Source organism: Symphodus melops (genome assembly GCF_947650265.1).
Source record: "Symphodus melops genome assembly, chromosome: 5".
Classification (NCBI taxonomy): Eukaryota; Metazoa; Chordata; class Actinopteri; order Labriformes; family Labridae; genus Symphodus; species Symphodus melops.
This window is the reverse complement of record NC_136695.1, coordinates 3,635,881-3,649,676: the sequence shown is the minus strand read 5'-3', so window position 1 is coordinate 3,649,676 and position 13,796 is coordinate 3,635,881. Positions and strand designations below refer to the sequence as shown.

The following is a 13,796-nucleotide window of genomic DNA, read 5'->3' as shown; positions in this document are numbered from 1 at the left end:
CTCGGATCAATTTGGAGTCTCTGATTCTCATCGATCACTGAGGCTGTTCAGTGTGTGACCCTGTATGATTATTCAGTGTATGTGTGTGTGTGTGTTACATGTGACACAGGAAGTGTCAGTGGGGCCACACCAAACACACACACATATATATAATTTAGACAACCAACATCTAGGAATTGCATTTTTAATATCCGGCATACACAAATTAATACGACAACTTGACAATTCATTGCAGGAGTCATGGGAAATGTAGGATCGTGAAATGAGGTCACGGGCAGTTCAAGCTGAGAAACTGTGACCTCGGCTGCAGATTAGATACTTAAATGATTGTGGTCTTTAAATCCAGAATAATGTTATTATCTAAAGACAGACAGCGACTTTAAATTAACTGAATCAACATTACATACATACAGGGCAGTAATGTCATACTTACATTATTGTCAAAGCTGCTCACTGATACAATCTATTTAATTAGTGAATTATTTTGCTCCATTGATGGCATTTTTTGTGTATTAATTTGAATTAATGTTTTTATTTTTAACTATAAATTGATAGGTAAGAGGTAGGGTATTTGTAGTAGTTTAAACTGAGTTTCATGAGTGCCTAATAACACTGTTTTTTTGTTTTTTTTTAATGTTGAGACTACTTTATTTCTTTGACGGTGCATTAAAAGGCGATGTTGCTGTATTTAACAGCCCCGGTTTATTCCACGTTGTTCCTCTTTGCCTGTGTCATTCCTGCTTCGTTTCGCTTTTTTTTGTCTCTCTGGCACCGCCAAGTGAGAAGGGTATCTCCGAGTGTGAAGAGCTCCTCCACTCCTCTCTGAAAAGCACCCTGCAGTAGCAGCATGGTAATTCTGCTCCTCTATCTTTCCTCTGCATCATGTTTACCTAGCAACAAGCATCACCCGCGGCTGGCCATCCCATTGGTCATTTGAAAACGCACCGGGGACCAATGGCAGGGCTGTTGCCATGGTACAGCGTATAGTTGCCGGGTGGAATTTTGCTGCAAGGCACGTGAGTCTCAGAGTCTGCTTGCCTCCTCGCGCTGCTGTTGTAATCTCCGCTGTCTGGTCGTTTAGTACAGCTGAACGTGATTTAGTGAAAGCCTCCTCGTAGCTCAGAGAAGGGAATTATTAACATTATTATTACTAACCTTTACTCACATGTTCAGTAATAAAGCCGGAGCAGTGCGTCTCTTTAGCGTCAACAACACAGAGGGAGAGAGAGAGAGAGAGAGGGAGAGAGAGAGAGCGCGCGCGCGGCAGGAAGCGGCTGCGTCTAATTTCTGAAGCTGCTTTTCTTCCTACCAGTGCAATATGCTGCATCACTGCCTAACAAAGGCATAATGAGGTTAAACAAGCCATCAATGTGGGCTATTTTCCACACAAAGAAAATTAAAGATATATAATAACAACACTATAAAAGTGCCAAATAATATTTGAGGTGACAAATAAAATGCAAAAGAAAGGGAAATAATTATCTCTATTTCTGTTTACAAACAAATCTGTTTCATATGCAAAAAGAGCGAGATTTTATCTAGAACTGCAAATTGAACCCTTGGTTTAACATGTTAATGTAAATATAACTTTAAATTACATCTTAAAACGTGTCCCTTTTTAAATAATCCTGCGAGTTGTGTCAGATGTTTATTGTTTTATGTTGTCAAAATGTTATTTTTTGTATTAGATTGAGTCAACATGTAGGCTAAATGTGTTTTAATAAGTACAAAGTATTTGCTAAATAAAATATGAACTGTATAATTGTCACCCTCAGTTTCTTTATGGTGTTTCTATTTTTACAATCTCTTTAAAGAAGAAACCTACTTAAAAGGAGTTGGGAGAGGTTGTGTGTTTGCATCATATGAATGCCCTGTCATTCCCAGCATACGTAAACACACACACACACACACACACATTCTCTCACCTGTTGCTCATCGGTCTTAATTGTGGAGCAGAGATAAGTGAGGGGTTTTGCGTTGCATGATGAGAGTAGAAATGTTTTCTGCCCAGTACAAACACATCTATGCACACAGTATGAACAGGACTGGGAGTGTAGAAGGGCTCAGTTTTCTTGTCTTTCTCTTCATCTGTGTGCCCGGCCTCCTTTCAGCATCCAGCGTTGCATGCCTGCCTGTGCACAAAAGTACGCCATGAAATTTAAAAAAAAATGGCACAGGGTTTGATGCCCTGCTGTCTTCACATGCAAAGTCTGCACTGATTTAGTTGGAACATATATTTATTTTCTGATATCTGCAACTCGTTAGGAGTGCATCTCTTAGGTCGTTCTATGTCCCTTGAAACACGTTTAGTGTATCCAGTTTGTTTCCTTTGTTTGTGATATTTCTTACCACATTTTGTTGCTTATTATCACGTTTTTCCACCATTTAGTCTCACTTACTGTGTCAGCAAGATTTTACATTTTTTAAGGCTTGACGAGGTGTCACACAATAAAAAGGAACATTGTGATTGAATATAAACATAATAGTAATTTGTACAGTGAAAAGATACCTACAGAAAAAACCGTGATTGTTTTTGAATAAGATGGACAGGAGATATGATTTTAGAGGAATAAAAGTCCTCGCTCTCGATCGTGTCTTTGTGTGTGGTTCAGGATACAAACCATCGTTCCCCCCCACCCCTCTGCAAAATCTACCTGAGGATCTCCCCCCTCAGCCCAGACGGACCCACTCACCCCGAGCGGGCCATTAGGCCACCTTTGAAGCACGTCACCTGTAGTGACACATCTGCATCTGATTACCATGTTAGCATAGCAGCGCTCCCGTGCTGCATCGCCACCGTAACACGCTTCTTCCTCCACCTCCCCGTTCATCTCGAAGAAAGATCATTTTAATGCACGCTCTATAATTATAGTGTGTTATTAGGCCGTGATGTCTTATTTTAGCTGCGACTGGTCAGCTTTTTTTTCACCGTGTGGGAGTGCAGAGCTCTGAACCAAGGTTCTGTATCTGGAGTAGATAACTTGGTTTAAATGTAAAATACAAGGAGCCAATATGTGCACAACTTTGACTTACATTTAGCAAACGAACATTTCAGCATAGTGACGTGTTAATGACAGACTTTAGAGAGGCCAACATTGTTGGTGTTGCTTTTTTTTTTTTTTTTTGCTTTAGGGGACTTTTCAGCATTTTTTTTTACATTAATAGTTTATGTTTTGTTTCTTGTTTTTTTTTTTGTCAAAGCATCTTTGGGTATTTAGAAAAGCGCCACATAAAACAAATGCATTATTGTTATTATTAATGTACAGAGCTCAGAGGCTGAGAGGACACATGACACAGGGCTCCAAAGTGAAGTGGGGTGCAGAGTGTATTTGAGGGTGAATCTTCCTTTAAGAAGCCGTCAGCTGGTTCATGACACTGTTTGTGTGCTGAGCTGTTCCCAGGCAGCATTGTGCCTGATTTAGCCGGAATGCTCGGATAGCAACAGAAACAACTTTTAGCTCAGGCTGAGGAGGAGAAGTCACACACATCTCGGCTGCAGGGAGTCACTCAGTGACCATGTGCTCATGGAGGCCTTTTTGCCCCCTCTCTCTCCTCCCCCTCCTCCTCCTCCTCCTCCTCCTCCCTCTCTTTCCATTTCTACCTGACATCTTCAAACTATTTCCGCGTCATTCCTGCCTCGCGCCGTTTGAAGAGACACTGGGAAAACTAAGCCGAAAGCTCCGCCCACATGCGCGTCCGCTATCCAATGAGAGCCGAGGGAGGGACTTGAAGCAGCCAATGGCGTTGCAGCTGCCGTAGCGTCGGGTAGCAACAGAGCCCGTAGAGGGGAGCCTGCTGAGTGAGGGTAGAGGAGGAGGAGGAGGCAGCGTTTACAGGAACACACACTGAATGAACAAAAACAGCTTTAATATGTTACACATAACTTATATTAGGTGTCTTCATGTTATAGTTTATTTTTTAATTACATGAGTCACTTTCAAAGGTTTCATAATCTATCTCTCAGCCTGTTGTCTGTCAACCTTTCCACTGGATATAATAACACTTTCTGTCTTAAATTACTGTTCAGCTGTTATTATAATACTTTTATTTGAGTCAAGACAAATGTATTAATGAGAAACATGCACATTTATCATGACATTTCTCAACTCAACACAAGCCGCCCCCCCCAAACATTACATTAATACCAACATACCTCTGTGTCTGTGCACTTTTAAGAATCTAATTTCCCTCCAATCATACCTTTAATTTTTTTGCACACCTTTAGAAAATAGAGTATTTTGGAAAACTTGTTAAAACAAGTTTGAGACTTAAACTTTCAGACTTTTTCCCACCATGACTGTCTTATTATTTGGTTTTAATAAGTATCTAACAAACTAAATTATATCTACAAACTTGTATTAAGAGTTTAAGTAAAGGTTGTGTGTGCATGTGTGTATATAAAGTTCCAGTATATATATCCTGCTGTTACTATAAATGGACAGGCAGGAGAGGTCTGCTCGGACCAGACTACCGCGGTCAAAGGGAAGGCTACTGTCCGGCCATCTAACGCTAATCGTGGGAAAAGTTTAGTAAAATTAGCCCGCCTCTTCAGGTCGTCTTAATGAGACATTTCTCTATTGTCATGTTTTGGCCCTGTACGTGTATCTGCCCTGGTTTCTGTAATTGTGAGTGAGTCTGCGCCAGACCAACCCCCCTCCCCCTCCCCCTCTCTGAGTTGGTACGGTCCGTGCGTCAGGGTGGGGGAGCGGTGTGGGAGCGCAGCACAGATTCCGTCTGACGGGAGAAGCACGGAGAGGGAAACGGGAGAGAAACATGAGCTGAAATCGCCCTTGTGAAGGTTTCCATCTTGAAGGACTTTAAAAAAAAAAAAAAAAAAGAAAGAAAGAAACGAAAAAAATCTCCCCCGTGGTTTAAAGAAAGGACGAGAGAAAAAGGAAGGATACAAAGAGTTTGCAGAGCGGAAGAAGAGGCGCGTCAGGGAAGCGGTCAAAAGGCGTCTGACAGCAGCAGCGAGCTCAGGAACTTCTGTGGATCTGGTTTCTTTACTTCGACACCAGTTTTGGTTTCCGTGCACTTCAGACGATGTTTTTGATTGGACTTTGGTGAGATTACTTCCTCCTGGATTTTTTGTTTGGTAAACAAGCGGACCGGAGAGAGTTTGGGAAAGTACAATACAATGCAGGCCGGCGGTCGTCTTCAGCCCGGGGAAACCCTCTGCATGTAACCCCCCCCCCCTCCCCTCCTCCTCCTCCTCAGATACTGGATCTAAAACTTCAGCTCCCTGTACAGGGGTACCCGTCTTATCTGTCACTTTGTTCCTGTTGATCACCTGTGGGTGTGGATATATCCTCTCCTGTCTGTGGAGCTGCTCTGATCACTGTGTGTTTACAGGTGTTTGTGTCACGGTGACTCTGCACAGTGTATGGGGGATTTACGGTGTGGTGATCTGGCTCTTTAAAGGGGCTCCTTTTCACCCTGGCAGAGGCCAGCCACCTCCTGCTGTGGGCGGGTGAAGGGGAGCTGAGTCTGCGTGGATCTCCGGCTGTTCAGGCTCTGTGACATTGCCAGTGGAGGCCCGTGTTTGTGTGTGTGTGTGTGTGTGTGTCACTGGATTAATCTGAGTGATAACATCACTCCACATTGCCCCTGCTCTGTCCACTAAAGAGTCCCCCCCCCCCTCCTCTAACCCCCCCTCCCCCCAGAAAGCACCAGTAATTGGAGCTATATTTAGCAGAAGGGATGGGGTAAAAGCAGACAGCTGGAAACCCAACTCCCCTCCACCTCCCCCCTCTGTCACTCCACCTCGCTCAGCCCACCTGGCAGCATGCTGGGCGAGCCTGGTTAGCGAAAGACTGGACTTGCACCTGGTTAAAGAAGTGTGAAATAACAAACATTTGGATGAACTCGTCGCGCTCTCGGAAGTTCTGGATCTGAGTGAACCGGGAGTCGTACTCGTACTGTGTTCCTCTGGTTCAGGCCGCACTGGAACCACAAGACCCCGTCCTGGATTAAGATGTTTGAAGAGCCACAAAGCGCTGTTGAACTTGCTCTGGACAAAGTGCAACTAGAATAATAAGCAAGTAGAGTGCCACTAGTTAACGTATCGTGTCAGCGAAGGTTTAATTTTTACTAGTTTAATATCCGCCACCAGCGATCTGGAGCGTCTCCAGCACAGAAAGAATGCATGAAACTGCCAACGTAACAAAAAGCTAAAAACCTGATTAACCAAATATTGTATAAGCCCCAGAGAACAGAATATATATGTAGAGATCTATATCTATAGTGTAACTCCACACAAAGCAGAGATTACATCCTTTATATTTTTACTTCAGAGAGTCGAGCTGCCTGTACACCGGTTGGTTGCCTTAGAAACCACAGTCACAAAAAAAACAACAACAAAAAAAAAACAAGCCAGAGAAGACGGTGCCTTTTGATTGGTCGGTTTGGTTTCCCACCATAACAAGATTCGTTGATTGAGTTGGATGTACTGAAGTGTTGGACTCTGGGAAACGAAAACGTGCGTCTGATGACAGTTACCTGAACACACACACACCTGCACACGCGCACACACACACACGCCTGTCACAGCAGCTCTGACTGACACCGTTTTCCCTGCTGGATCGAACCATTGCCAAGCGTTTCCATGGTGATCACGTCGTCGTCATCCGTGGAGGACAAGCCTGTGCCTGCGTGCAGGATGGTCCAAACAGAACCGTGGATCAGCACAGCCCTGCTGCGCAAGAATAAGAGTCAGTACACACACACACACACACACACACCTCTCACTTTCCTCACCGTGCAGCCACAGGTGTGTGTTTGAGTCTGCCAGCATGCTGGTCAATGCGTGTTGTCAGAGGTTTGTTTGGGGCACAGATGAACGTGTGTGATGACGGCGTGAACGCACTCATGTCGACGTTTTTAACTCTTGTTGGTGCGTTTGGATTTTGAAGAGAAAGTTTGACGAGTATCCTGATAACGAGAGAAGATGAAAGAAACCAGGGAGGCTTGTTTATTTGTTAGAAAAGTTTATCCTACATTTGTTATGGTTATTAACTTTAGTAAAGATTTGATTGAGCTGTTAAAAGCTCTGAATAAAGTCAAACATCAGAAACCATTCAGAAGGACGTTAGCTCAGCTGCTGCTAACGACATTAGCTCAGTGTTTAGGCGACGCTTGGTTCAGTTTTCGTTCTTGAGGTTTCAGCTGAGAAAAAAACAAACTCACCTGGTTATTAAAAAACAGAAAAACACTGAACACACAGTTTGACGTGTTTCTCAAAAGGCTCGTCGGTTGGACACAGGAGGTCAGAAATGAGCGACGTTTTCCCACACTTTTCTGACAAAAGCAGAGCTGGGAATCTGGGAAAAAAACATTAAAAGTGAAGTTTTATTAAAGGTAACCCTCTAAAGACGGACACAGCACATCAGGAAGGGATGAGCTCGGCCGCGGCTAACAACTTTAGCTCAGCTCGTTCCTCCTGTGTTCTTCGTTCAGTAGGTCACAACCAAGTCGTCCCTCCGAAATGAACGGACGCACAAACTGAATGTGGTTAAACACTTTCTGTCGTGTGACTTCAAGGCTGGAGCTCACGTTTTTTTAAAAAACTTTTTAAGAAAGTGAAAATGTCCTTTTTTCTGGTTCGAGTACAGAGAAAAGAAAAGCTCCAGAGTCGCGTTGATTCTGACCTCCACAGTGAGAAAGTAGTCCCGTTGGACAGCTGAGTGTCTGTTGTCTTATTAAAGCCGGATGCTTGATATTCAAAATGAAGTCCTCGTCTTTGATCCTTTTTTTTGTTTCGATGCTCTGTACAGTTTCACACTCGGGTCGTGGTTTTGTAGTGTGGTCTGCTCGTAGCTTCATTCAGAACATGAATCAGTGCGAAGGGTCGTCATCACACCAACCTTTTAAACTTCGATGTTCTTCGACTGAAAATGTTCAGACAGTGAAACCTGCTTGGAAACAAAAGAACGCCGTCTAACGTTTCACAACGTCAGCGCACAGATGTAACTTTTAAATGTTTAGAAGACGCCAAAAGTCCTCGAGAAACGTCACGAGATGTCGGACCTGTGAAGTTGAAAAGACCGCCAACACACACACACACACACACACACACACACACACACTCTCTAAACCTGTGATCGGACGTTTCTTCAGCCTTTCGTACTTTTAGATGTTGTCAATCATTTCAAACAACTTCAAGTAGATTTATAAAACGTGTCGAAGGACGTTTTGACAACCGTCTGAGTGAGAAGTTTATTTACCTGTGTGAGCTGCTGCTACACGCTGTGAAGTTTGTTTTTAACCCTTTATAGCCCTGGTGTGCTGGAAGCCTTGTTCGCCATGTGAGTTTGACCTCTACATGAAAGCCACCTCGCCTTTCATTCACACGTCAGCGCAGCTCATGGCGGCTTGTTGTTTAAGTCTTTGACGAGCAGGAAGGGAACACGTGTGTGTGTGTGTGTGTGTTTTTCATATCGTTCATCTCGTCTAAACAAAAACCTACAGCGCGTCTGTAATACCATGACGACAGATGTTCATGTGACCCGGTGTTGTTGTTGTTCCTGGTTTATTGTGTCAGTGGGACAAAGCGTGAGGCCGAGGCGGGCTGTGTGTGTGTGTGTGTGTGTGTGTGTGTGTGTGTGTGTGTGTGTGTGTGTGTGTGTGTGTGTGTGTGTGTGTGTGTGTGTGTGTGTGTGTGTGTGTGTGTGTGTGTGTGTGTGTGTGTGTGTGTGTGTGTGTGTGTGTGTGTGTGTGTGTGTGTGTGTAAAGAAGTGATCAGCTGTGAATGTTGCTTCAGATTTGAATGTTTTCTGCCCTCACTCAACGACTTCCTGCTGATTCAAACATGCAGCTCCGGTCTTGTCTGGAGCTCCGCTGGTTTCACTGGTGACAATAAGATCAATAATATAGAACCTGAAATCACTTACACAGCTGACCATCAGCTCCATCCTTCATGTCATCTTATCAAGACTTTCAAATGATTCACATTATTTAGTGAATCACCAGAGGAGAGAGAGAGAGACTCATTTAAAGTGCTGAAATGTCACAAATGCATCAAAGTACCAAACATAGAGTGCAGAGATAAACGTGCAACTTCTGCTCGTTAACAACAAGAAATTAGACGCTGGTAGTCTCCTGTTTATGAGCGGGCCCAAATGTACCGAGGCTGTGGGTTTAAATCCAACCGTGGCCCTTTGCTACACCGTTCAGTCCTGCAACGCGTCATAACAAAAACATGTCCCCAGCATTGAGTGACTGGGACCTGTGTTTCTGTTGCTGGGGTATGAAACAGGCTACGATACCGTTTGGATCAGATGGAAGTTTAAAGTGTCTGCAGAAGTCACATCATAAAGAGGAAGTGTGTGAGGAGGGTAAACTGGTGTTTTTATCAAAGACTCCGATCTGTGCGCTCTTATTGTGAAAGGCAGCAGCTTGGCTCGATGGTGTGAATCCACCACAGGAAGTGTCAGTGATACCAAACTACTTGTAAAGGTTAATTTATAAATACACACGTGTTCAGTTTCATTGGAGGTAAAAATAAATGTCGAGCAGGACGAAGAGTCGGTGAGACAGACGGAGCAGTTTGAGCTGATCCAAAGTTTTTAGACCAAAAACAAACAAACACCGTCACCTGAGTCTGATCCAGGTGCAACACAAACAACCGTCATACCTGAAGGTGAAGATCAGCAGCTGATTGGTCACTGGGCTGAGCAGAGAACAAACAACCCTGTAAAAGTCTTTTTCCTCATCACATTGTCTTCATCAGAGCTGCCAGTGATGTCACTTCCTCCTCACGACTCTTCGCGCCATCACGTGCATGTTGCCTCTCCGTAAAGCTGTTTGCACACCATGCACACAACCCGGGGGGGGGGGGGGGGTGTCAAATGTGACCTCAAATGAGATTGCAGGAATTCAAGGTGAATGAACATATTTACAGTATCAAAGAAGAAGCAGCTTCGTGACGTGAAAGACGATCGCACTGGTGGGCGTGTGTTATAAACCACATCGGCCCCGCCCACTGGCTTGCCCATGTTTTAACATGCAGCCCACCCTGTAAGCTTTGGGAGTTTATTTAGGTGTCTAAACAGCAGCAGCAGCAGCAGGGGGCGTTGGTGTCCCAGCTGTTAGTTTGTACGCCCCGTGTACGGAGGCTAAAGTCCTCAAAGCTAGCTAGCCGCATCTGACCGCTCGCTGCTTTGTCAGGAATAAATCACTTTTCATTCTTCTGCTTTACGGCTCGACCTGGTTAAAACTCTCATGATCGGACAAATCGGGACTCATTCAGCTTTTAGAAATGAGAGAAAAAAAACGTGTGACGACAGATGCTACGTCACCTTGACCTCCTCGTCCTTGACTCCTTTTTTTTTCTCCTTCAAATGAAGTTTTGTCCTTTTATATGTTGATGCTCGTCCCCCGGTGTACCTCAGGGCTCACTTGTGGGATCTGTTACTTTCCAGAAAGGTCTCCCTCCTTCACTCTTTGATAGTCGTAGTGTCTCTTTGTTGTGACGGTTACATGCTCCTCGTGTGCAGGTTCCTCTCATTCATTATGGACAGATTGTTGTGAGAAACTGGCTAAGAGACGAGTCTTTGTCATATCTGTCAGCAGCACGTCCTAAAAATAAATCCTGCCATCTGCTGGTGACCTGTGGAAGCACCTCAAGCTCGTTTGTTTTTTGTCCCTTCAGCTCAGATGAGATTTAAGCACAACGTTGAATATCAGCTGTGATGAATCTGAAGTCTGCAGATTATTTCGAGCTCATCACACGTGTTGAAGCACCTCGCCACTGATAAAGTATAAAAACAACTGACAATGTTGAGTCTTTTTTTCTTTTTAACTTAAGGTCGCTGTTGGAACAGAGCGAGCACAAATGCATCGCCAAAGTTTGTTTACGATGTACTTGTGCAACTTAGACGATGTGCAGGACTTTACCTGCAATTATTGTTAATTAAGAAGAAATGATCAAATATAAGGAGGCATGGGATTTCTGTTGTTGTTGCTGTCGTATCAAATCACGTTTTGATAATAGTTAGATTTGATCAAAGTTTAAAAATGTGTGATCTTCACATCCTTGACATTTAAAGTCCTCATGGTCCTGAGCAGAGGTCGTTGTAGCTTCACTTCCTGTCGTCAGAGGATCAACCTGATGTCGTCCATATATCAGAGAGACTTCCCTTCTACATTTCCTTTGTTATTAGTGCCACTTTGAGCCGTGTAGCCTGCATGTGGTTGTGTTATTTTGGTCCATTTTGCCTTTATGTATCATTAAAACCTCCTTTCACTCATATATTTCCACTACATGTCTGTTCTTCCTGCTCCAGCACGTCATTCCAACAGTTATCGTGTTTTGAGGCTCCGATCCTTCAAAAACTCAGGTGTCCTACACTCTGCACTGTACCTGAACGCATCCTGTTAGTAGACACTGACGGAGGACTTTAGCAGCTGCTCTGCTAACACGCTGCTCATTGTGCTTCCCTGTGTGTGTGTGTGTGTGTGTGTGTGTTAGACTTAAAACCGTGCAGCCTCTTGGTGTGTTTGTGTTGCAATGAGTCGTCAGCGGACGTACGGTCGCTTCAAACTGCACGTTATTTTTTTTATTTTATTTTTTTTAAAGGTTTATTTTTGGCCTTTATGCCTTTATTGATAGGGGAGGAAAGTGGATAGAGTCGGAAACAGGGAGAGAGTGGGGAGAGACATGCGGGAAAGTGGCCACAGGCCGGACGCGAACCCGGGCTGCCCGCGCGAGGAGCAAAGCCTCGCAACATGGTGCGCGCGCTGCCGCTGCGCTATCGGCGCCACCCAAACTGCACGTTATTTATGAAGATAAACTACACCCAGAAACAGCTCTCAGTCATCAGCACTGTAAACGACAACCTCTGAAGTGTTGGAGGGAAATCTGAGTAAAGGGAAAGTCTTCAGAGACGGCGGCGCTCGAGGAGTTTTATTTTGTGCTGGTCTTCATCGAGGGGAAAATGTCATGTGACAAAGTACACGTTCCCCATATTCTGATTATTAACAAAAGAACTAAAAAGTCAGAATAAAAAGGACTTCACACCGCTGAGACACGGCGGTCTTCAGAGCATCATAACGCTAACATGGCGTGCTCACTGACCAGAAGTATGACATGAAGTGCGATTAGTCTGATCTGACCAATCAGACTAAGTCCCAGGTCGCCCTCAGATTATAAAGCTTGTCGAATAGTTGGAATACTTTTGAAATATTTTGAAAGCCATGTTTGAAGCGGATACACTCTCGGGACGCTAGTTTGCCTAGCTTGTTAGCGAGCGAGCTGCGTCTTCCAAACTCAGAGTTTGATCAACAATGAAGCTGACAGTCGTGATCCAGACGTGTTTTTTTTATTAGTGACCCTACAAACACGGGGATTCTGGTTTGTAATGACTGAATTATGTGTCAGACTCAAACTATAGCAAGCTAGCTGTAGGCGCTAGCTGTAGGCGTTAGCTTGTGGCGTTTGTGCGACCGCTCAGATTGACTTTGAGCTAAACTTCAGTCCTTAAAGTTTCTCTCTCCTCTCAAAGCGAGAGAGTCAGACTGTGGGAATCTCAGGAAGCGAGACACCGTGCTAAAAGAACACCATAGAAGAAGAAGAAGCAGACAGCCAGCAGAGTCCAACGCTAAAACGGCGCGCACACACGTGTTTCCTTCCTGCTCGCGTTGATATCAATCGTTTGTATGTTTCAGAAAAGTCGACGTCTAGTTGAAGGTGACCTTCAGTCCGAAGAGTGATGTTGTTTGGTCGCCATGGTTACGAACCATGTTGACTAGTCGGGATGTCGTTTAAAATGTTTGCCGTCCTTAAATCGATTGAAAAACCTGATCGAGTTTCAAAGACTGGTGTTCGGCTTCAGACGAGTTGAAGTCACAACAAAACCAGGATCCTAACGTCGGGTGATTACTGCGCGGAGAGTTGGCCTCGCCAGCGCTTGTGACCTGTCGATGAAATCAACGCTTCAGTCCTTTTTTGACACCATCTGCCATTAAAATATCTGATGTCGGATCGTTGTCAAACACAGAGGTCGTGTTAGCGTTATCGACCGTGTACCAGATAACTGTGGACTCTGGCACAGGAAGGGTTAATCTTCCTGTTCGTTCGTCAGCGTGTAGTGCGTACGACGCAGAGTGTCTGACGGTACAGCGCGTCACTGTTACAGTAACTGCTCTTCGACCATCGTGCACTGATGGACAGACGAGACAGCCGGCGGGGAAAGTTGTTAAAAAAAACACACACAAAAAAACACGGAGTGGCGATCGGGGACGAAGGAGCGCGAGACGACGGAGCGCCCTTCTGACAACGCACAGAACCAAACCGTCGATGAAATAATGTCCAGGTTGAAGCACAACAGAGGAGAGCATCAGGTGTGAGGAGGGAAGTTTGTGAAGGCGGAGCAGGGAGAGGATACATGACGGGAGGAGGGATGTTTAGATCCTGTGTGGATGTGAAGATGGAGGCTGGATGGATGAATAATGTACGCTCGCCTGTGTGTGCAGACGTACGCATGAAGACATGATGGAGGCTCGTTTGTGGATGTTTGAAGTCGTGACGTCACAATAACAGAAGTTCCAGCGCACAGACTGAATTGTATTGACCTTATTAATTTACACAAAGACACGGCAGTGAGACGAGACTTTAACGTCTTTATGGAACGCCAAAAGGACTCGGTCACGACCTCTGATTCGGAGTCAGCTTTTGGTTCAAACATGACCGAAGTTTCTTCAAGCTGGTTACTTTTTATTTATTTTTACTAAGATCATTAAAATAACGTAGATTGCATCGTTTAAAAACATGCAGCATCAAGAGCGCTGCACGTTTGGCA

The 13,796-nt window shown here is 44.5% G+C and overlaps 1 protein-coding gene across 1 annotated transcript in view; it reads left to right on the top strand.

The window, feature by feature from the left end:
• The first annotated feature begins 4,394 nt into the window (after positions 1 to 4,394).
• Positions 4,395 to 13,796, top strand: part of dyrk1b (dual-specificity tyrosine-(Y)-phosphorylation regulated kinase 1B) — a 20,205-nt gene continuing 10,803 nt past the window's right edge. Inside the window, 1 exon segment of the mRNA XM_079344279.1 lies at positions 4,395 to 6,710. Coding sequence (XP_079200405.1) covers positions 6,605 to 6,710 — 106 coding nt within the window. The 5' untranslated portion in view covers positions 4,395 to 6,604.